General features: G+C 39.3%; 1 protein-coding gene across 7 annotated transcripts in view; it reads right to left on the reverse strand.

The window, feature by feature from the left end:
- Positions 1 to 217: 217 nt before the first annotated feature.
- LOC123866040 (SH3 and multiple ankyrin repeat domains protein 3) overlaps positions 218 to 20,878 on the reverse strand; it is a 221,282-nt gene continuing 200,621 nt past the window's right edge. For 3 of the 7 annotated variants that reach the window (XM_045907364.1, XM_045907365.1, XM_045907363.1), the window contains 20 exons: positions 19,309 to 19,489; positions 16,761 to 17,080; positions 16,213 to 16,407; positions 15,893 to 15,959; positions 14,028 to 14,279; positions 12,655 to 12,840; positions 11,603 to 11,721; positions 11,276 to 11,376; positions 10,878 to 11,082; positions 10,265 to 10,370; positions 9,683 to 9,790; positions 8,871 to 8,963; positions 8,405 to 8,500; positions 8,049 to 8,178; positions 7,402 to 7,534; positions 6,837 to 6,948; positions 6,396 to 6,550; positions 6,143 to 6,259; positions 5,554 to 5,681; positions 218 to 4,606 (listed from right to left, as the gene is read on the reverse strand). In XM_045907364.1, the coding sequence (XP_045763320.1) occupies positions 4,018 to 4,606; positions 5,554 to 5,681; positions 6,143 to 6,259; positions 6,396 to 6,550; positions 6,837 to 6,948; positions 7,402 to 7,534; positions 8,049 to 8,178; positions 8,405 to 8,500; positions 8,871 to 8,963; positions 9,683 to 9,790; positions 10,265 to 10,370; positions 10,878 to 11,082; positions 11,276 to 11,376; positions 11,603 to 11,721; positions 12,655 to 12,840; positions 14,028 to 14,279; positions 15,893 to 15,959; positions 16,213 to 16,407; positions 16,761 to 17,080; positions 19,309 to 19,489 (3,393 nt within the window). In that variant the 3' untranslated portion in view covers positions 218 to 4,017. Of the gene's footprint in view, positions 4,607 to 5,247; positions 5,332 to 5,553; positions 5,682 to 6,142; positions 6,260 to 6,395; positions 6,551 to 6,836; positions 6,949 to 7,401; positions 7,535 to 8,048; positions 8,179 to 8,404; positions 8,501 to 8,870; positions 8,964 to 9,682; positions 9,791 to 10,264; positions 10,371 to 10,877; positions 11,083 to 11,275; positions 11,377 to 11,602; positions 11,722 to 12,654; positions 12,841 to 14,027; positions 14,280 to 15,892; positions 15,960 to 16,212; positions 16,408 to 16,760; positions 17,081 to 19,308; positions 19,490 to 20,878 lie in introns of all 7 variants that reach the window. The other 4 variants (XM_045907368.1, XM_045907367.1, XM_045907370.1 and 1 more) reach the window with 3 other exon arrangements.

Below are 20,878 nucleotides of genomic sequence, written 5' to 3' on the forward strand. Positions count from 1 at the left end.
AAAGTATACCAAGTTGTAGTTACACGTTCGATACCTGAGATTCAAATGAAATGTGAAACACAATTGTTGGTATATATTATACAAAATGTATGAGGACCATCCCGGCATGGCCCGCCAAATATCTACTTCAGAATTTGTTTGATAAAGTTTATTAAAAACTTCTTGGTTTGCAGAAGACAAGAAGGAAATAAAATTATGTGATCGTTGTTCAGAAATGTAAGAATTCAATTCGACTCCTGAAGTAAAAACTTAGCGTTATGCCAAGACGTTCCCTTCGACTTTTCCACTTGGTTATTCTAGAATCATCATATTGCCCTAATATAATTACCACTACCTATCTATGCCTTAAGTAGACAATACATTTATACAACTTAAATTAATGACAAGAAGAGTAAACTCATAATAATACATCGATAATAATAATAATTAATAGAAATTATTTGATTGTGCTAATATATGGGCTCTACGGCAACCCGCTAAGAGACTCGACTCGAGCTAGTTAGTAATTAGCTAGAATTTGGCTAACATTACCCTGAGTAGTGAGTACACACGAGGATGGAGCGTCTACGTCGTCTAAGTTACCCTAGATGTCAATTCTCACGTTAAGTCTATGAAAGTTACAAAAATTTTAAACCATTCAACCGCAGTCTTATGTCTAATTCCTCGCTAAACCTTAAATACTGTATAAGAGTTATCAAAAAGTGAAGTTAAAAAATGAATAGGTAAAATCCACCCAACCTTGTGTGTACTCATCTAGAATATTATGTATCTAAACGATAATTCCATCCAGAGGCAATTCCTAAATTCTATCGCCACCGAGTCGACGTTTCGATTGCAATACATCCAGGCCTTCGAAATGGACTTTAGCTCTTTGAAATAAGCGCTAGATTACAATAGCTGCGTTTTAGGCTGCATTTCAGTGGCCGATAGGCAGTGTTTGCTCTTAACTAAGAAAACCTAGCTGCGCGCGATAACAACTCCATTTTATACCGATCACACCAATAAGATTTCCGTTAAAGTCATTAGTCGGCGATTCTATTCATTAAAGCTACCAAAGTCTACAGATTTTTAGGCTATTGGAAATAAAATTTTATGGCGAGGATGCTCATCCCACGCCAAAGGACAGTTTTGTAAACTTTCAAGAAGAAAATTGACTCAACACGTCCATTTCTCAGTATTTCGATTTCGCAGCACGCTTTCTAAACCTACGCAAGATGCAAATAACTGGAGTACAAAAAATTTAATATTGGTGTTAAAATTCGTAAGATTTCTTCCGATCTTGTAACATGATTTCACACAGCTATTTGGATACTTTTTCATTAGCAATAAACGTTAATAAAGTGGCGCCGAGATGGTCAGAAAATAGATTTAACGTTTTCTTTACATCCTCGTACGTAAAATGTAAGTAGGTACCTACAGTCTTTGATAGAATCCTTCATTCACCCAATGGCTGTTTGAAATCAGGCTACGATAGAAAAGAACTAATTTATAAATATACACTATAATGGAACGGATGACGCACTAAAGCATTGAATGAGCACTAAGTTTAGTGAGAACACATTCAAGTTGCCGGCTTGCACCTCGTAGGTATGAGGTGCATGATTTTCAATATATAGCGTCAAAAGAGTGGACCTCTCGATATTCATGGACGAATGAAACAAATTAATAAATCAACTTTCCTTTTAAAACATATAATATACTTCGATTATAACCATATATTTTATCATAATATCGTAATAATATATCGTTTTTGCTGGCCGGATATATTTTTTGTATATACATAGTCCACTCTTTTTAACAGTTTCAAATAGCTCTCGTAAAACTATTTACAAAATATAATATTATATTATTATGTATATAAAAAATATTATAAAATCATAGACACGATGGCACTTGGTTGCGTTTTAAAAGGTAGGGGGATAAAATAGAATTTGAAAATAAGTACATCTCTAGCAACAGTGGAAATTAGTTTGACACATCAGAGAGATTAACATAAAACTATATTATAATATATTTCCTATAGAATCATCGAAAAAGCCAGGATTTCGCGCGAAATATTCTTATAGGTAGGTATCAATTATATTATTGTAAACTCTTGAAAAGATGGCGTTGCTTCCCTTTTTATAAAAAGTGCGGGTAGTTGTCAAGAGATTTAATCGTGCAAAGAAAAGTTTTGTTTGTTTTATGGTATGCAGAAATGGCGAATGTTGCATACAGCGAAATCCAAGCATTATATTTTTCGGTAACCCCGTATATATCCAATTGATTAGTTTCAGAGGACATAAATATTGAATATTAATTATAATATATAATCATAATACTATAGTTAATAAGGGAATGTATAAAAATTAGCTTCAACTATATCAATGTTAACTCCTCAACAATAAATACTATAAATCTTTGGTTTCATTTAGTCATTTGATTACAAAAGTTTATATTTCACGCTTTCTCTTCCGCAAATGAACTGTGTGTCACAATTCACGCTTACCCTACGCGAGTGTCCGAAAAGTGAAAATTTATACTACGGCTCATAAGTTAATATCAACGTCCGTCAAATATAGCTCACAGGATAAATTCTATATCGGTGCATCGAATAATTTACATCCAGAATTATTTAGATATACAGATGTCGTGAAAATTGTATTTACTCGTAAACAATTGTTTACGAGACAATTGTTTACGAGTGCCCTATTGACACAGTAAAGCTCTAGGCTCTATTATCCTACTATATCGGTGTCGTCACATAACGGCCGCAATTTGACGGAAACAAGAGATAAAACATTCTTTGACAACGACGTAACGACGTCAAAAAACACTTTTTAAGAAACCATGTTATTTTTAGCGACGTCATTTATCTACGAGTATATATAGCAGCCGCTAAGTGACGGCGCCTATTCAGTCCAAGCTTTGATGCGACAATTCAGGTCTTAGGAAGAGATCTATAAAGCATATGCTACTTACCTACTTTGGCTGCTGACTTAAGAGCTGAAACGAGACAGATTTATGTAAAAGACATACTTCTGTCTCGTTTTAAAAGTCAAAGTACGCAGTATAGATCTCAGCCTTAGTGTTTTAAATTTGGCACTAGACTTCAAGTGAGCTTGATTTGAAGGTATCTATTTCGTCTATGAATGGTAAGTACTACCTATCAGTTCTATTTATAAACATCGCCCGAATTATCCGATAGTATGCAGTCGATTACACATAAATCAATAGTTACTTTATGTTACACACATTAATTTCTAAATCTGGAATGTTGATTTCATATTAAACTTAAAGCCAATTTCTGGTCATTTGGTCTACTAAGGTGCACCGTTACATAGACATTTCATACTAATTTTATACCCGGGATATATAATATACACATTTTTAGTACCCTAATCTTCTATGCCAACTTTCATAACATATTACAATCACACCTCTTACTTCTACAATGTGATGAAATTTAATTAATGATTTATTTGCTTTCGTTACATAGTATTTCATGATCGATAAAATGCAATAGATACCATGAGATTACTGCCATCAGAGATGCTAGGAAAATACGCAATGGACTAAGAGAAAAAGATCAACCAATAAGACTAATTTTCTCTAAACAGCTTTTTATTGAATGTTTCTCAGGGCTTATCTCCTTCACATACTCTGATGGACAGTTATCCTTAGGTTGCCTTTCCACAAGGGATGTGAGAGATTCATTGTAAGGAATGTGCGTTTAACCCACCAATTAGATGTATAATTCTTTATAGTTCTGGTAGAAAAATATTCAAAGTAACCCTTCGCCTAAGTAATTTTTCTACCAGAGCTATCAAAACATCTGTCTCTTGTCATCCTTGCAAATTTTGCGAAGATAGTTTGCGAAGTAAACCCCTAGAAGAAAGGCATCTTTACTATCGAGAGCGAGATCCAGTAAAAAATTAGTACATAATACCCACAATGGTACTATAAAATGGCCTAAGAAGGAAGTTCGGAGGGTGTAATCATCGTATCGGAGTTTCCGGACGATTCAGGGTTGCCAGCTCATTGCAGGTGGGCTAGTTTGGGCAGAGCGGCAACCACTCTCACGCGGTCGCTGAATTGAGGAGGTGGGGCTAAGACGGGAGCGGTTCCATCCCCGGGCAAAGGAGCGGGTTCTTCAGGAGGCGGGGGAAGCTCGGCGAGCGACACGGCCGCCCTGCCTCGCCTTCCGGGAGCCTTATCAATATCTACACCTAGTCTTTCCGCGGCCGATCTACCTCTAGCGCCTCCGACGCTCCCTCTCAAAAGCGCTGCAGTCGCCCTTTTCCGGGTTAGGGAATTGTGTCGTTGCATCGGCGGTGGGGGAGTTGCTAAGCTTTCCGAAGAACTATGTACTGGTTCCGTGCTGATGACGTCGTTTGAGGACTTGACTGTTACAGAAGCACAGAAGGAGACCTTGTCTCGTCTGGGTGGTCTCGCTTGGGCTTCTTGGTCTGAGGAGACTCCAGATGACGAGTTGTCGCCGTCGTCTCGTTCGACTCCGCCCAGTTCGTCGCCGCAGGATTTGGATGATTTGAGCCGCGTTCGGATCTTTTGGATCTCGTCCACGGAGAATGAATGCTGCATTGAACTCGAACCGGTGCTGCTGCCGCTGAAAATATGGACCTTTGTTAGCACGGTAGATATGTGACAATTGTAAAGTACCTAGTATTACTTACTATAGTTATTTATATGTCTCTCTCTAAATATCTTAGTTTAGAAAGGACAAGTAATCCTCAAATTACAAACTTAACGATAGGTGGGTTCGAATTGCACTTTTTTTAACTATTAGTAATAGTTAGTAAGTTTGTAACTTTGTATCGTAAGTATAGTAATGAAATTGTCTCTAAATCTCTTGTAAATTAGTTATTCCATTTTTTTTTGGAATGAAAACTTTTAAATACACATAGAATGAACAGAACAACAACAACAAAAAAAAAAACAGACGAAAATATATCAAACAAAAAAGATGAAAATAGTGAAAAAAATCAGCAATTAAAAGAAGTTCTTGATTGACAATGGAATGGAATTGTAAATCTATGAATATGAATGACCTTAATAGATATTTGGATTGAAAATGGTCATTGATTTGGACATAAAAAGGAGATAGGTAAGCTAAAGTAAAGCTAAGTTCGCACATTTGATGATTGCTTAAAACTAACTTAGTGGATGACGACATTAAGACAAACATTTTCCCAATGACATGGACACAGCTTGACCCAGAGGCACGATTCAAAATGCAGATAAAAGTACCTTTTAAAATGACATCTTTATAAATAACAATTATTCGTCTCGCCATCGTCATTTTCATAAATTGTCGTGTAAATTGGTACAATCCTGAAATCGGAATTTAAGGGTTAGGGTGTTAAACAAAGAAGTTTCATGTCTGAAAAAGGATTTAAGTTGAACCACCACACCCGATACTCAGCCTTCACATTCATCCTTCCTTTTCCCACCAACATCCCCTCCCTCTTTATGCTGTTAGACCATTTTGCTGGACCTCCTCAGGTCCTCAGGTCACGCTTGTTTGTACGAGGTGTTCACTCTATAGTAATTCACCTGGTGTTACTGTTGGCGCTGGTCTCGGCGACGGGCGCAGGCTCGCTCTTGGGCTTGGGCGCCGCGTCGTCGTCCGACTCCGACATGCTGTAGTCGGGCTCCGGGATAGGGGGCGCTGGCGTCGAGTTCTGGAAATTATATGCCAGAATATAAAGTCTAAAGAAAAGAATAGAGTAGATTTTTATTCAAGTAGACTTTCACAAGTGCTTTTGAATCGTCATAATAATTTACCCCTAAAGAATTCAGTGCGAAACGTTTTCTTACAAATTTTCACTAGAGTAAGAACTCAGTTGAATGGTTACCGCAATAGCAGTTAACGTTGATTATGGTATGCAAAAATGACTTATAGTTTTATTACGAAAACCCGTTAATCGCATAACAGCGCATGAGTTAAACGTCAGTTTAAAGGGCACTTAAACTTTTATGATGTACTTAGTACTTTTAAAATTCAAAAGCTGTCTTTAGAGCTATTGCTTCCTGTGTCCTGTCTGTTTGGTTTATCTAGAGTTATAAAGAAAACATACACAAAAAGTCAATTTTAGTTTTCATTTGTCCAATTAGAGGCAATTAGTATGTTTTGCGAGCCGACCTGTCGCACGAATCCCTTGTGCAAGTTGATGGGCTGCGCGTACTGGTGCGACGCGTCGTCCGCCGAGTGCGCGCGCGCCGGCCCCGACCACGAGCGCAGCGGGCCCGCCTTGCGCACCTGCGGACCGAACATATACGTCAGTAACGGCAGCGGAGGCGCATCCTGGTGCGCCTGCGGCAATACTAACTGTGTGCTGTTGTTGTTACAGCTTGGCGGCTGCTGTGAGGCGTTGTGAGTATATAGCAATACTAACCGTGTGCTCGTTGTTGTTAGCGGGGCGGTACGCAACGGCGGCCAGGTCTCGCGGCGACGCGTACAGCTTGGCGGCTGCCGCGGGCCGGAACGAGGACGCGGGCGCATCGGGCGGCGGGGGAGGTGCCTCGGCGGGGGGTGGCCCTCGTTGTGACCCTACAAGTCAAGACAAAAGTCAGTTAGAGTTTGTAAGACCAAACTTATTTGATTAGAAAGGCAATAATGCGAAGATAGTTATAGATATTTTAGTAGTAGTAGCACACGTCGGGTGTCAGCTTGTTCATTAAATGTAATAACTTAAGCTATCAAACCTAATACTTCTGAGCAAGACTTCTGTTACTAACCCACGTGTAACCTGTGGTTTTTTTTAAGTTAAGGAAATGTATTCATTAATTTTTTTAAATCTCCTCTTTATTTTAAAGTTAAAAATGAGGGTAGTTACCATGCACATCTTCGCTGGATCGCGTCCTCGGCGGATGCGCGGCCAGCTCGGCCGCCAGGTCGGGCGTCGAGTGGAAGTCGCGTCGGAGAGAACCCGTGGATTTGCTCCAGAACTGGAATAGAACCAGAATTTACCATAAACTAGTCATAACTTTGATCTCTTACTGTGCGAGTAGAAAAGAAAAAGTAAGTTTCAAAAACTACTTCGTAAAATCTTCTGTCCTCTCAGAGAATCTGATGCAATTCTTGACGTCACCGAATGTATTTCGAGCTAAACAGCTAATAAATGAGGAACATCACACGACACGACATCTAGAGAGGATGCCGTATACTAGTGTTGACAAAATAGACCACAAAAAAGGGGCAGAAAGACCTAGAAAATACCCGGAAAGAGATGGATGCGTTAAAGAGTTTTAAATTTGTCATCGCGGAAGAAGGGCTTAAAGGATAGAACTAAATGGAGGTAGAGATGACCTCCCACGACACGTCATGCAGTTTTCGACGGTTAATTTTATGTATCCGTGCAAAAGTTAGTTAATATTAATAATGATTATGAGGTTACTGACTTTGCCTTTAGTCCTTTTCATCTCTGCCACAGAAGCGTACACTTTTCCCGGAGGTCTGGCGGGCGAGCAGGGCGGGGATGGTCCGGTACCGCTTTGGAATGCGGACCTCGTCATCATAGCACCAATACTGCTCCTGTAAACGACAAACTTCGATGCAATGCCTGTTCCATAAAAAAATATTATATGCAACCTTTATACGCGGTTAAAGTTAAAACAATTCGTAAAACAGTTATTTTTGATACTGAGTCGACAAAATGATTTTGCAGTTTGGAATGGTCGTAATTAGGAGAAAAATAAGAGGTTTTCCCAACGCTGCCATGACCGGTGCGGAGTCTCGATTCCAACGCTTTGGGATACCAAAATCGATTCGTCGACCGTTGTGCCCCATTTAAGGCCTTCGCGACACGTTGATTTATATCAGTTACTCTTCTTCTGGGAACTTTTCTTTTGGGCACTAAAAAATCTCTCCTACCCTCCTCGTGTCTTATAGGTCAACAAGCCATAATTGGATAAGATTTTAGGCATTCGTTTATTCCCAGTGCCTCTGTTCTCAGGTCTGGGACAGGCGGGAATTTATAGATTGCGTGTCTTCAGGTATTTTCGCGACATACAATTTTTAAATTTCAGGGTCAAGGAAGCATACTAACGTGTTATCCACATCGGCCTGTCGCTGGAACAGCTCCTCGAGCTCGGCGGCGGTGATGCGGCCGGACACCGGCCGCGCGCGTATGGATGCGGTCCGCGGCGCCACCGGCGTGCCGGACATCGGCGTCCCGCCTGCAAACATACATACGTGAAAATATTTAAGCGGCATAAATTCGACCTAACACATGATGCAAGTCTTTATTGGTATGGTCCGGTACGATAACAATAGCGATAGTATATCTAAGGTGATTCTTTTTTTTTTGGTAGATCATCAAACATCACATCCCATCTACATAGACATTTCAAATTGCTATATTTCTACTGCATAATATTTACATTTACATAGAGAATTACTCACTGTTGCTGCCGCCATGTAGTTGCACGGACTCGGCGGACGACGACTTGCCGGCCACGCTCAAAGGTTCACAACTTTCCTCCTTCTCACCGCCATTTTCTATAAACATCAAAATCAATTTTTACTAAAAAATCTAACGTTTGCGACTTCATTTGCATGGATTTAGGTCCTCTAAAAAATCCCGTGGTAATTTTGGCTTTCTTAAGTAAAATATGCCGAGTCTATCTCCAAGGTGCTTTTTATTAATGTACTATTTTGTCAAGATCGGTTCGATGAGAAAGTAACAAGATTAGTTCAAAGTTTCATAGCAAGCCGATAATGGTATGAACGCTTAGGGGGCAAACAAAAATAGATACATTCATTCTGATTTAATTAAATAAAGACACGAGGAGAATAAAAATGTCATGAGGTGCTTAAGGGTTCTACGGGGTATTAAAAGTTAAAACATAGTTCAAAACATTATTCTTACCTAGCCCAGCAACCATAGATTTGGCTCTAGCGCGACCCACGCTCAGTGTGGTGCGCGGATCGCGGCGTGGCGGCGCGGGCGCAGGACTCCGACCTGTGCGGGATTCATCCTATTGTTAGTTTGAATTGTTGTGCAATTGTCAGTTATTGAGCAGCTATTAATAAATAATCAAGCAGGTGTCTCAATTATTATTATTGTGCAATTACCAATTGTAGTTTTTAATTAGCAATTGTTATTTTATTGTCAGTTATTGTGGACTTATCAAATACTTATTGTGCAATTGTCACTTATCCAGTTGTTAATTTATGCTGATGTGACAATTATTACGCTCAATAATAGCTGTCGATAATTAAGCAGGAGATCGATTCCGAAAAAGCTTGTTGGTACAACAATCAGTATTTTAATCTCAATTGCACTGATTGGCTAAATTTATGACATTTCAGCAACAATGTATTTTAGCAAATAGCGACGGAGTGTCGGCCAATCAGAGGTGATTGCGATCGTCATACATGTGTAGCTGTCATTTTACTGTAATTGAGTTCCAGGTGTCAATTACCTACTGTGCAGTGTCAATTATCATGCAGTTGTCAATAATAATTATTATGCAGCTGTCAGTTAATGTGCAGTGGTCAACTATTATGCAGGTGTCACTGGGATATAGTAATTAATATTTATGTAAATAAGTAGCTATCGTGTAGAACTCAGATTTTCATATTTTTTGTAGGTTTTAAATATCAAGCAATTTCTATATCCTTAAAGATGATCTGTGCATTAACTCAATATTTAATTAATTTCAATAAGTCAGCACATACCGCCAGCGGCTTTTCTCGGTAAGGTAGCGGCGTAGGGGCGGCCGGAGCTCGACAGTTGGTTTTGTGATTTACTCGTCGGCACCGTACATGTGTTGTTCTCGTTACTCACTGTAGAATATTTAGTTGGTTTATGTTGGTAACTCAAACAAATATCCAAAGAGAATTACTCAATAATATGGAGCTGCATTGTAATATCGCCCTTTGGACGTAGTTTTGATAGCTGCAAAGTTTCGGAACTAGATGGCATTAACAGTCGCTTCAGTACTGAGTGAACATATACATTATCACAAATTACGGCACTGGTAGTAGGCGAAGCCGTGGCTTAGCGTCATAGGTTGGGCGCGAACCCAGAACACACAGGTTCGAATCCTACCGGTTTCGCCATTTTTGATATGTATTAAAAAAAATTGACTTTCGCACTTAATTTAACGAGTAAAGGCGTAAACAAACTAGCGAACGGGTACGTTAGCGGCCGCTGATAGTCGTGACAGATGTGCACAGTTGTTTGTTACGCGGCTATGGCACCCGTTGGCAGACTTTTTTTTTCGGGTACGGAACCCTAGGTAAGTAAAATGATCTTACTGTGGCCATGCAGCGAGACGACGGTCATGGAGACCAGGGCGCCAGAGCTGCGGATGAGCTCCACCACGTGCTCGTGCGACGCCGCCGATACGTCTTCGCCGTTGATCTGCAAACATTGATCAATCAATTTTTTACCAGATCATCCTCTTAAACGTGGACACTGACAAACGGTCTTGTCTATAAATTCAAAGTTGGTCAGCGAGCTTTGGACAGGGCTATGTTAGGAATTTTCCTGAGGGATAGGATCCGAAATGAGATCTGCAGGAAAACCAAGGTCACTGAGAGCCTAAACTATTAGCAAGCTAAAGTGGTAGTGGGCTGGCCATAACTATCGTAGAGGCGATGACCGTCGGAGCCGGAAAGTGCTTGAGTGGAGACTGCGTATAAGCAAGCGTAGTATGGGACACCCTCCAGAACGATGGTCCGACTATATAAAGCGGCTGGCGAAAAGTGACTGGGTGAAGAAGACTGAGAATCGGGTGTGGTGGCGCTCTTTAGGGAAGGCATATGTCCAACCGTGGACGTCCACAGGCTGCTGATGATGAATCCTCTTAAAACACCATTTAGAACGGCTAGTTTCACTACATTACAATCAAATGTCGATGAAACTTACCGCAACAAGAAAGTCTCCTTTTTTCAGGCCTGCCCGGTCAGCCACGCCGCCCGCATCCACGTCGTCGAGGTACTGCAGCGCGGGACATCGCTCCGAAGGCCGTAACTCCATGAGGGGTGATGAGGCTTTGGCGCCGCGCAGGACGAAGCCGAAACCTCGCCGCGCTCGGTGGAGGACCACGGTTCGAGTTTCCATGTTACCATATCTGTAAGTTTTCAGTTTCAATTTTAAAAACAACTTACTTTAAAAGGCACTCAGACTTTTACCTTAATATGGACATAGGACTTTTTATCCTGGAAAAACAAAAGGTTTCCACGGGACTTGTATTTTTGGACTACGTGGATTTGTATTTTTTGACATATAACCTATATAAAATAACAAAGTTTGGACAAACTTACGATTTCTTAATCCTAGGAGCTGTAGCACTGTATGTTTTGCTGAGGGCCATTTCCCGTCTGCCGGTGACTCGCGAGTGGTGGATTGGTCCTGACGATAGCACCTGGAAGGTTTGAAACAAGATATTTCAAAGTCAAAGTCAAAGTCATTTATTCAAATTGGGTACTATTGTACACTTTCTGATTGTCAAACATTGATGTAGTGGTAACTTGGATGTTACGTAAACTTAAATGTATTAAGAGCTTTTCCAAGACACGAATTTACGTTGTTGGAAGGAATGTACAACAAATTCGATAAGCAAAAATGGCAATATAAGGATGGGTACACACCTGGTGTAAATGTGCGTTCTGTCGCAACCGCACCTCTTGCACGCAGTGCGAGGGGAACAGGCCGCTGGCACCACCTCGCACTGAGCCCTCCAGGTACCCGTCGTCTGTTGCGCCGGTCACTGCGCAAGTATAATCGCAACATTATTGTATAGCGTACAGTACCTACCTACGTATTACAAAAATTACAGTTACTGCGTGTTTCAAGATTTAGAAAGGTGCATTTGGACTACAAAATTGGATTTGGGGTGCAGTTGATATAACTACATCCTAGTTCTAATAAGGGCACACAGTGTGAACTATGCACTCTTATAGCAACGGACTGCGAAGTCAGTCGGTAGTTGAGATGCTCCAAACTGCAATTTCGTAACCAGCTTGCAGTCCAATTTCAGATTATTATGTTCTAAATGAGTAAATATTTTTAAAATATGTGCATTGAACGCCACAAAGTAAGTTAATTGATTTATTTTAAGTATTAGTCTCAAAGTTAAATGATCTAATTATGGTTTTAATGATATTACATGTTCGTCCATACTCCATAATGTTAGTCATTGAATTAATTGAACACAAAATGTTAATTTCCTTTTTAATCTAGAAATATTGGCGTTTTTAAATAAAGCCACCTATATTGTATACTATTTCTTCTAAGGATAATAGGTACCTATATGGTTTTATGGGGTCATTATGTTGTGCTGAAAAAACCATTAGTAATATTTTCCATCCAATCCTGTTCCGATTTAAAATCAGTTTTTATCTATGCCCTATCAAACCTGCCGTTTATCAAGACGGTTTCTGAGGAGGCTGCGTGGTGCAGAAAGGATGACAGCGACTTGACTTTAACATCAGCGCTTACATATTCACCATCTGCTACTTGCCAAATGTCATCGACATGTCGCGCATAATGTAGGCATTGCGTGGCGCGAGACGAGACTGAGGACGAATGTGTGAACAGGGTAGCTCGCTATTCGTCGCGCCCTCTCTTGGAACAGTGTGAATACACCGTTCTATTACCCATGCCCCAACTAAGGAGCCGTCTCAGACGCAGGCCTGTATACCTTCGATGATGTCTCCTTGATTGAGCCGCAGGTGTCCGTGCGCCTGCGCGGCGGCGGGCGGCTCGTAGGGCGTGAGGCACACCACGGTGGCGGCGGCCTGCAGCGAGCACGTGGTGGTGTCGGAGTTGCTGGTGCCCACGCCCGACGAGTCCGAGATGATGTCGCTGGTGTCGCCCGCGCTCTTATCTGTGCACATCGCCAGCCCGCACGCGTCAGTATGGCCGTTGCATCAATTGCCTCGGTACAGTGTGAATAAAATATTAGACCCTAAAAATCGTTAAATCAGCCTATCTCTGCCCTGAAATTAGCATTTATTTTTATTCATAATCATTACATAGTTGGCTCTGATTAGCCAGCCGTTATGAAAAGATAAATTGGTTCGAAAAAGCTGCTGGCTTTATACCGCACATCTTTGCAAAATATACTGTGTCACGAGACTACGGTAGTGCTCCTGAAGTTGTTAAGGGCTGCTAATTGGAATCATATTTGGAATTTGGATCAATCAAGCCTATATTATAATATCCACCACACGCTAGTTTTTTTTTTGTACTGATATCTTATTGTATAATAGAAAAAGGATCCCATTTATAACTCTAAGAAAAAAATTCGATTCAAGGCAATTTCTGTTACCTATACTTACATCAAAATAATCAAAAACATTAAATATTTTCTAACATAATTATTGTGATCAACATAGTCATATTAATAGTAGGATCACACAAGGAGCAAAAACATCCCTACGAAAAAAATCAGAAGTGGGATATAGAAAATTTTAAATGTTCCGTAAAGGTATGAAGCGAACAAGCGGACCGTGGAAACATCTAGAATTAATTACATTTACACAGAACATGCAACGATGGTGTGACTTGTGATGTCGGTGCATGGTGATGGTTGTTGGTCACACGGACACGTGTATTGTGCTCAGTGCTCAGAACCATGAATATAGCAGAAGTGGTCTTAACTAAATTGTCAAACGTATGTTTTGTTCATAGCCATAGTCCGCCATACTACACTCGGTACTTTAATTCGCGTACTCACCTCCCTAACAGTGAATGTCAAACATCAAATCCCTAAACTTTGATATCCACCGTTTCTTTGCCTTCGATGGTACATAATATAACGATCAAAATCAATCTATCTGTAATCTGTCGATGAATTACCAAGCAACGTTGTTATTTTTCAAAAATTGTATGGTAATTTTTGTCAAAAACTACGTTGCTAAATAAATTATCGATAACAAAGAGAGATTTTATTCCTAATTTCGGCAAATTTGCGTTTTTTGACACCCATCAGACAAAATATAATAGTGAAGGCTTCTATATTCACTGTTCTGAGACTCAGTGGGCAAAGTCTGGTTACCTCGAAAGTTTTACCTGTTAGTATGCTCGCGTCGTCTTCGTGGCTCGGATGTGACGCGTCGCTAATACTTGAAGAGGCGGAGGAAAATGGTCTTTCCAGGCTGCAGGGGGAGTTCGTTGACCCTTGCGGCCTTCGCAATATGGCATCCAGTTCCGCTGGGATTCTCGTGGAGGAGGCCAAGGAAGATCGGTCTCCAGCGTTCCACCAGCCTCCCCACGCGGCGGATCGTCTCTTCGGGTTGTATCGTGGCGGCCCGCGGAACGGCACTGCAATCGTTTCGTTACCAACCGAACAAACTAATAGTGAAACAAACCGTGCGGGAAAAGAAACGAATAAAAGAATGATAATTTAGTTATTTTTGTGGTGTACAAACAAAATTCTTGGTTCAAGGACACTTTAACCTACATCGCTTAGTGACGCGCATCAAAAACAAAGTAATATGGAGGATCATTACAGCACCGTGCGCGGGATTCGTTAAATAGTTTACGTTTCTATACAACTATTTATTTGCCTGTATCGCTGATTTCTGTTTTATCGCTTGACAGTATTGGCAATGATCAAAGACGAAGTCTGCCCACCAAATTATATGAGCCACCGTTTCTATGAAATTATGAAGTGATAAGTGCTATGATAACAGCGGGTCGTGGTCTTCTAAATCCAAATGCGCGACAATTCGAAAAAAAATAATAAGAGACTATACTCAACAACGCGACAAGCGACGCGATGTAGGCAAAGAACAATTATTATTGTATAGAAACGTACACTATTCAAGATTCGCACGGCCGGTAAGCAAGGTGGTTTCACAATAATTTGTTTTTATCACCTGTCATTCCACACTTAGGCCTTGGCTTCAACTCAATCTTTCGATTTTGTGGAAAGCCTATGGCCGCGCCGGTCGTCGGGATTATTTTGTAAGGAAACATTATGTCTAGTATCTATTTGAAACACCACTCATGACGGGCATACAGTTCAGTATAATGAGCTGTGCATAAAAACCGACACCAAGACTTGAATGCCGTCACAGCACAAATTATATTATATTGAACACTAAAATAACAAGAGAAAATATATCCCTCAACATATTATTTCGTAATCTTTAAATTATATAAAATTTACCGAACACAATATAAACGTGCCATAAACACAAATATTAAAATACATATAACTCAATACTAATAAAATATAACTAAATATAAATTTAAATAATAATTAAATACACCTGTATACATATTATTCTGAAGTGTTGAACAAATTGTGTGTTATAAAATAATGTCATCGATACCCAATAGTTATGTACCTAAATATGTTTATAGTGTTACTTAATAGTATATTATTCAATATACAACCATCACCATTATGATAATAAGCAATGGAATAGAATCTTAACTTTAAGAGTTTGATATAGTTAGTATGAATGGTCGCATGCAATAGTTAAACATTATAATGCTATGCTATAAAATTAATATAAAAAAATCAATTACACTCTATTAGTTATAAAGCATTTCCGTAAATGCTATAAAGTTTTAAACTGGTGATTGAAATAAACATCTGCGCCAAATGAGTACCTAACTACAAATTGTAGACCTTTATCGGCAATAAGTATTTTAGGATAACCAATTTAATAAAGCGAGTATAGGTAAAAGAATGAAGTGACTAGTTGGTTTTAAAGACATGGTTAATAGGCATTTTAACACTATGGTTGATTTATGTATGGTTATATATACAGTCGAATCAAAAAACAATATCTGGAAGTATTGGCAAATAATTTAGTAAATCTCATTTGGCGCAGATTATAGATATAAATACGCTATTATTTATGCATAAAATAATATTGTAGTAAGCGGCAGCCGCATGCTAACTATAAACAGGTGGAACTCACCAACTTCCTCCGATTTGTAATTTTTTATCACCTCCGCTAATTCTAAATTTCCGGCTATTACTGCAACCTGAAAGTAAAAAAAAAATAGTAAATATCGTAAATAATATTAATCCCAATCTGATTCAATCCCGTTCGATTTTTTCCTGCAATACTTTGACACTAAGACAAAGATAGATGGACGATATGGTTGTATTCAGTTAAAAACCTGGTAGCGAACCTCTTATAACCTGGCAAGAGTCTCTAAAACCTGATAACAGGTCTCTAATCTCTATGGATCCGGTAAGAAGTCTTTAAAAACCTGGTAAGGAGTCTCTACAAACCTGGTAAGGTGTCTGATTAGCGAAGTTCAGCGACTCCTTATCGCAGCCCCTGAAGAGCAGTTGTCTCGCGCAAGAGTCCTGCGCGTTGACGGCGCATACATGTAGCGGGGTGTTGCCTGAAGCGTTCCTTCCGTTCATGTCTGCCCCGTAGAAGAGGAGGTGGTCGAGATGCTGGACTAAGCCGTTTCGACACGCCTGGAAGTTGTAATAGGCGAATGAGCTTTAATAACTCATACTATGAGGTTGGACTACAGTCTAATTAACGCGCATGGGTTCTATAGCGCACTCTTTGATCTATTATATCGTACTCATTCAGAGCACTAAGTTTTACGCTTACTTTAGTGGAAAGGGGAAATGCTTGATAGAAGCAATCATTGCTTACCATGATGATTATTATCAATTGTTAACCGTCAACTTTTGTTAACTTTCGGAAATAAGCTGGCAATGTATGGCAACTCTCTGACAAAATGCCAGTATCATGCAAAGACGAAGAACAAGAAGATATCTCATTATTTCCAAAATCAGATAAAAGAAAGAGAAAGACGTACCTGATGCACTTCCTGCCATCCTTGCAAATCAGTGGCCCCAATCGTTGCATGATCATGAAGTAACGTTTCACACAACAATGGGTCTGTTTTATTCGTAACTGATAGATATAAGGGCGTTAATCCTTTGCCGTCTTTGTAGTTAGGTGATGCACCAAGTTCCAGTAAAGTTTTGACTGCTTCTAAGGAGTTCTTTTCTACTGCTCGATGTATTGCCGTGCTGCCGTCTTTAGTCCGATAGTCGAGAAGGGCTCCACCATTTACAAGGGCTATTAATACTTTGGCGGGAGACTTTAGGCCGGCTGCCACTGTTAGAGGCGTTTCTGTAATTCGAAAATAATGATATCTTATAATCTGATGATTATAAAATATACAATAGTGCTATTGTATTTCAGTTTAAGACACACAGTAGCGTGCACGTCGTCATATACCTGCATACTGCATATAATATACGCAATGCCTATATAACATGTTTGGAGAAGGTAAACTCATATTGTGCTCATATATTTTTGACTAGACTTTCATCGAAAACTCTGGGTACGTATCAATCGAACAATTAAGTGACAAGTGTAAATTAAAAATTTATAACACCCCCAACAAGTGAAGGTTACAGTAACTAGAAAAGAGCTGATAACTTTCAAACGGCTGAACCGATTTTCATGGATTATAGCTAAGAACACTCTCGATCAAGCCATCTTTCAAACAAAATAAACTAAATTAAAATCGGTTCATTAGTTTAGGAGCTACGATACCACAGACAGATACACAGATACACACGTCAAACTTATAACACCCCTCTTTTTGGGTCGGGGGTTAAAAATTATAACGTATTGTAGCTCCAGGGCTGTAAATCATGAAGTCTTTTATTCTGAGTAAATAATTATGAGCACTACTTTTATACTTAATTTCCAATGTAGTTATACTTAGTTACATACATGCTAAAACGAACTAGCAATGACTGAAATAAACATTTCATAGTATTTTCATGTCAATTTCAAATTAATAAATTAATTCTACCGCACAATGTCATGAAAGTAGTAATTAATTACCCAAATGGTGTCAAGGTAACTAGAATTAAATTAACTAGCAAATTAGAAAATATTGACCACACATATTTGATCAAAACGGCTGTGGCATGATAATATACCTACTTTTGTGCGTAATAAAATAGAATACAAATTTTATATGTAAAAGTCTTAAGCACAACGCACAACGACAGAGTAGAGTTGAGCCGAGGAGCAGTAGCTATTTTAATTAATCATCGCTACCTACGGTAAGTACGGTCTCCTCCGAAATAAGCACCCATCAAGATGGCCAACTTTGGCCTAGAGGCAACGTGCGTCCTTTTTCCCCCATGGTTTTTTCATTATAGACCAGTTTCAACCATATTTTTAAAGGGAATAATAAGTTCTTATCAAAATGTCTCGGCTCCACTCCACTTTGTCGGTATCCGTCGGCCCTAAGATGATCTTAATTAAATTATGTCATCCTTTTATTACCTACTATCATACTTCTGGTACAAAAACGTGATCATGTCATAGCTTGACTATAGAATATTCAAAACGTTAATTAATTACTCAATAAAGAAAAGTACAATACGTGAAGACGAGAATTCGTATGAATAGCCAATTAGTTTCAGTTACTTTCAGGGTCAGAGTATTTATTACGGATTATCCACGCTAGATTTATACGCCATGTTGTTACAATGGAAACTGATACAATAGTATTCAATAAGTTAATTTTTGAGACACGCTCAACTTAAAATGTATCATATTTGTAGTGACTAGAGTTGAAATTACATTGGATAATCTTGACATCACACGTAGCAAGTAGTTAGTGCAAAGTAAAGGTGAAACAATGGGAGATAAAACATCGGTACGGAATGGTAATAATGGCTTCTGTATGTATAACAAGTCATTTGATTCTCGATGAACGAACTCGGTTATTGGGGCGAGATTTGCAAGTCGTGACTGCCATTTCGAATCGCAGGTGTACGGACTACGAGGTATTAGAGGAAGGTACCGGTAAGTTTAAGATTAACTGAAACGAAAAAATCTAACCTGGGCTCATTTCTGTTGTTTTTTTAAATCAAAACAGATTCATAAACAGTGACAAGCTTGTGAAGTTCCTGAGCAAACTCTCTAAAATGTATTACACTATCACACTAATATTATAAAGGCGAAAGTTTGTGTGTATGTGTGTGTGTGTATGTTTGTTACTCCTTCACGCAAAAACTACTCGACAGATTTGGCTGAAATTTGGAATGGAGATAGATAATACCCTGAATTAGCACATAGGCTACTTTTTATCCCGGAAAATCAAAGAGTTAATTTCGAAAAACCTAAATTCACGCGGAGGAAGACGCGGGCATCAGCTAGTCTGCTGCGTATTGTGATTTGAAGTTTGTTCCTAAAAATTCTAAAAATTGTACTATCCTTCAAAAAATTTCTACGCCATTGAATAACTTTTTCAAATCTGCTGGACGCTTGCTACCTTTTGGCAACTTTTTGCCAAAAGGTAGCAAGGTAATGATATATTCCTAACTACTTACCGCCCGTGTCTTGACAGTGGAAGTTAGGATCGAGTCCTTTAGCGCAGGCCTTGGTAATCTTGTCTATCTGTCCGTGCGTCACGTGCTCCAGGAACCTTCGTAGGTTCGCCCTCGAGTGCAGCGCCTTCATCGTCTTCTCGTCCAGTTTCAGCATCTTGTACACCCGCCTCTTGTATTTCAACTGGAATTAGAAAATTTTATTTATAATTTATAATTAATAGATATTAATGAGTCGCCATGATCAAACAACGTGATCAAATCAGAAATGGGGAGAACCAGAGCACAAGTCGGAAGCTGAAGAGAAATATAATTAGAAAGAACCGATATAAACGTTGGGGTGCCTAGGAGCTTGAACGAATTTGCACTCGAAAGCACAGGGTTGGGAAACTCTCCCACCAGGTAAACGGATGACCTCTGCGTGTGGCTGGAAGCTGCTGAGCACAATAGGCACAAAATCGTTTTCTGAGGTGCCATCTAAGAGAGATACATAATTATATCGATCAGTGAACGGTTGCTGACTGAAATTACCACCAAGATGTCTGATATAGTATTTAAATCATCTGCCAGTTGTAGTGGCAGTTGGTACTGGACATAAGATAATTATCGTCAGCCCGATGGCACCTTGTCTAAGCCCGTTTTAGAGTAAAGACCATACTTACTCTGTTTGTAATGAAAGTCATAAAGCATGAAACTAATTACACAAAATATAACAATGAAATGAAATTACCTACTGTTTTCCCGACAAAGCTATAAGTTCGTCGGGCAATAAATTCCTTGCTATTTACGCGTATTATTTGCTGACTAGACGACTGTGATCTATGGGTATATGAAATTTTATGGGCCTGAGTTACGACCTCAGTGGGAGTCGACTTTGTTGGTAATTGTTTGTCTAAATAGGGAAGGTTGTAGGCTTATGGGCACCCACACGGATTATGAAGTAGCATACCTACATTTTTTTGTAATGACAATGACTTTTTATTTGTTTAGAGTGGTCAGCTTCGATCAGATTTGCAAATTATTATTATTTGTGTGTATCTGTGGCAGTTTTTTAGTTCATTTCTGGCTTAAAATATTTTTTAGACCTTTTAGAAGTATATTTGGTTTCAATCCTCAGAAATGAGGAATAATATAGGAGGAGAAGTGAGGAAGGAGAAATCTGCAGACTATGCCAGGAGTCTGACAAGACTCCGATAATTATGTAATCTACGACTGCACTGCTCTAATGCATAAACGTAGCATCCTCCTAGGGAAACACATTGTACACCCTGAAGAAGCTGCCTGGCACCGGAAACTAAGGACCTGTACAACCTCAAAGAAGAAAAGAGACGAAAAAGAGGAAGGAGTAGTTAGTAGGTAATTGTCATTGCTGAGAATCGTCACGCATTCCATTAATCATGTAAAGGTAGGTGCTTTCTTATATTAATGCGATGGATCTTCATATTCTGGTATTATTAATTCATATGGAGGCATCCGACATAGATGTTTAATATCTAGATATTGAATCATGCTGGCCTAGAACACAATATATGGATTGATAGAACCATAATTATTCTTTAGAAGACTTACGCAA

The sequence above is a fragment of the Maniola jurtina genome, chromosome 6 (genome assembly GCF_905333055.1).
Source record: "Maniola jurtina chromosome 6, ilManJurt1.1, whole genome shotgun sequence".
Taxonomy (NCBI): Eukaryota; Metazoa; Arthropoda; class Insecta; order Lepidoptera; family Nymphalidae; genus Maniola; species Maniola jurtina.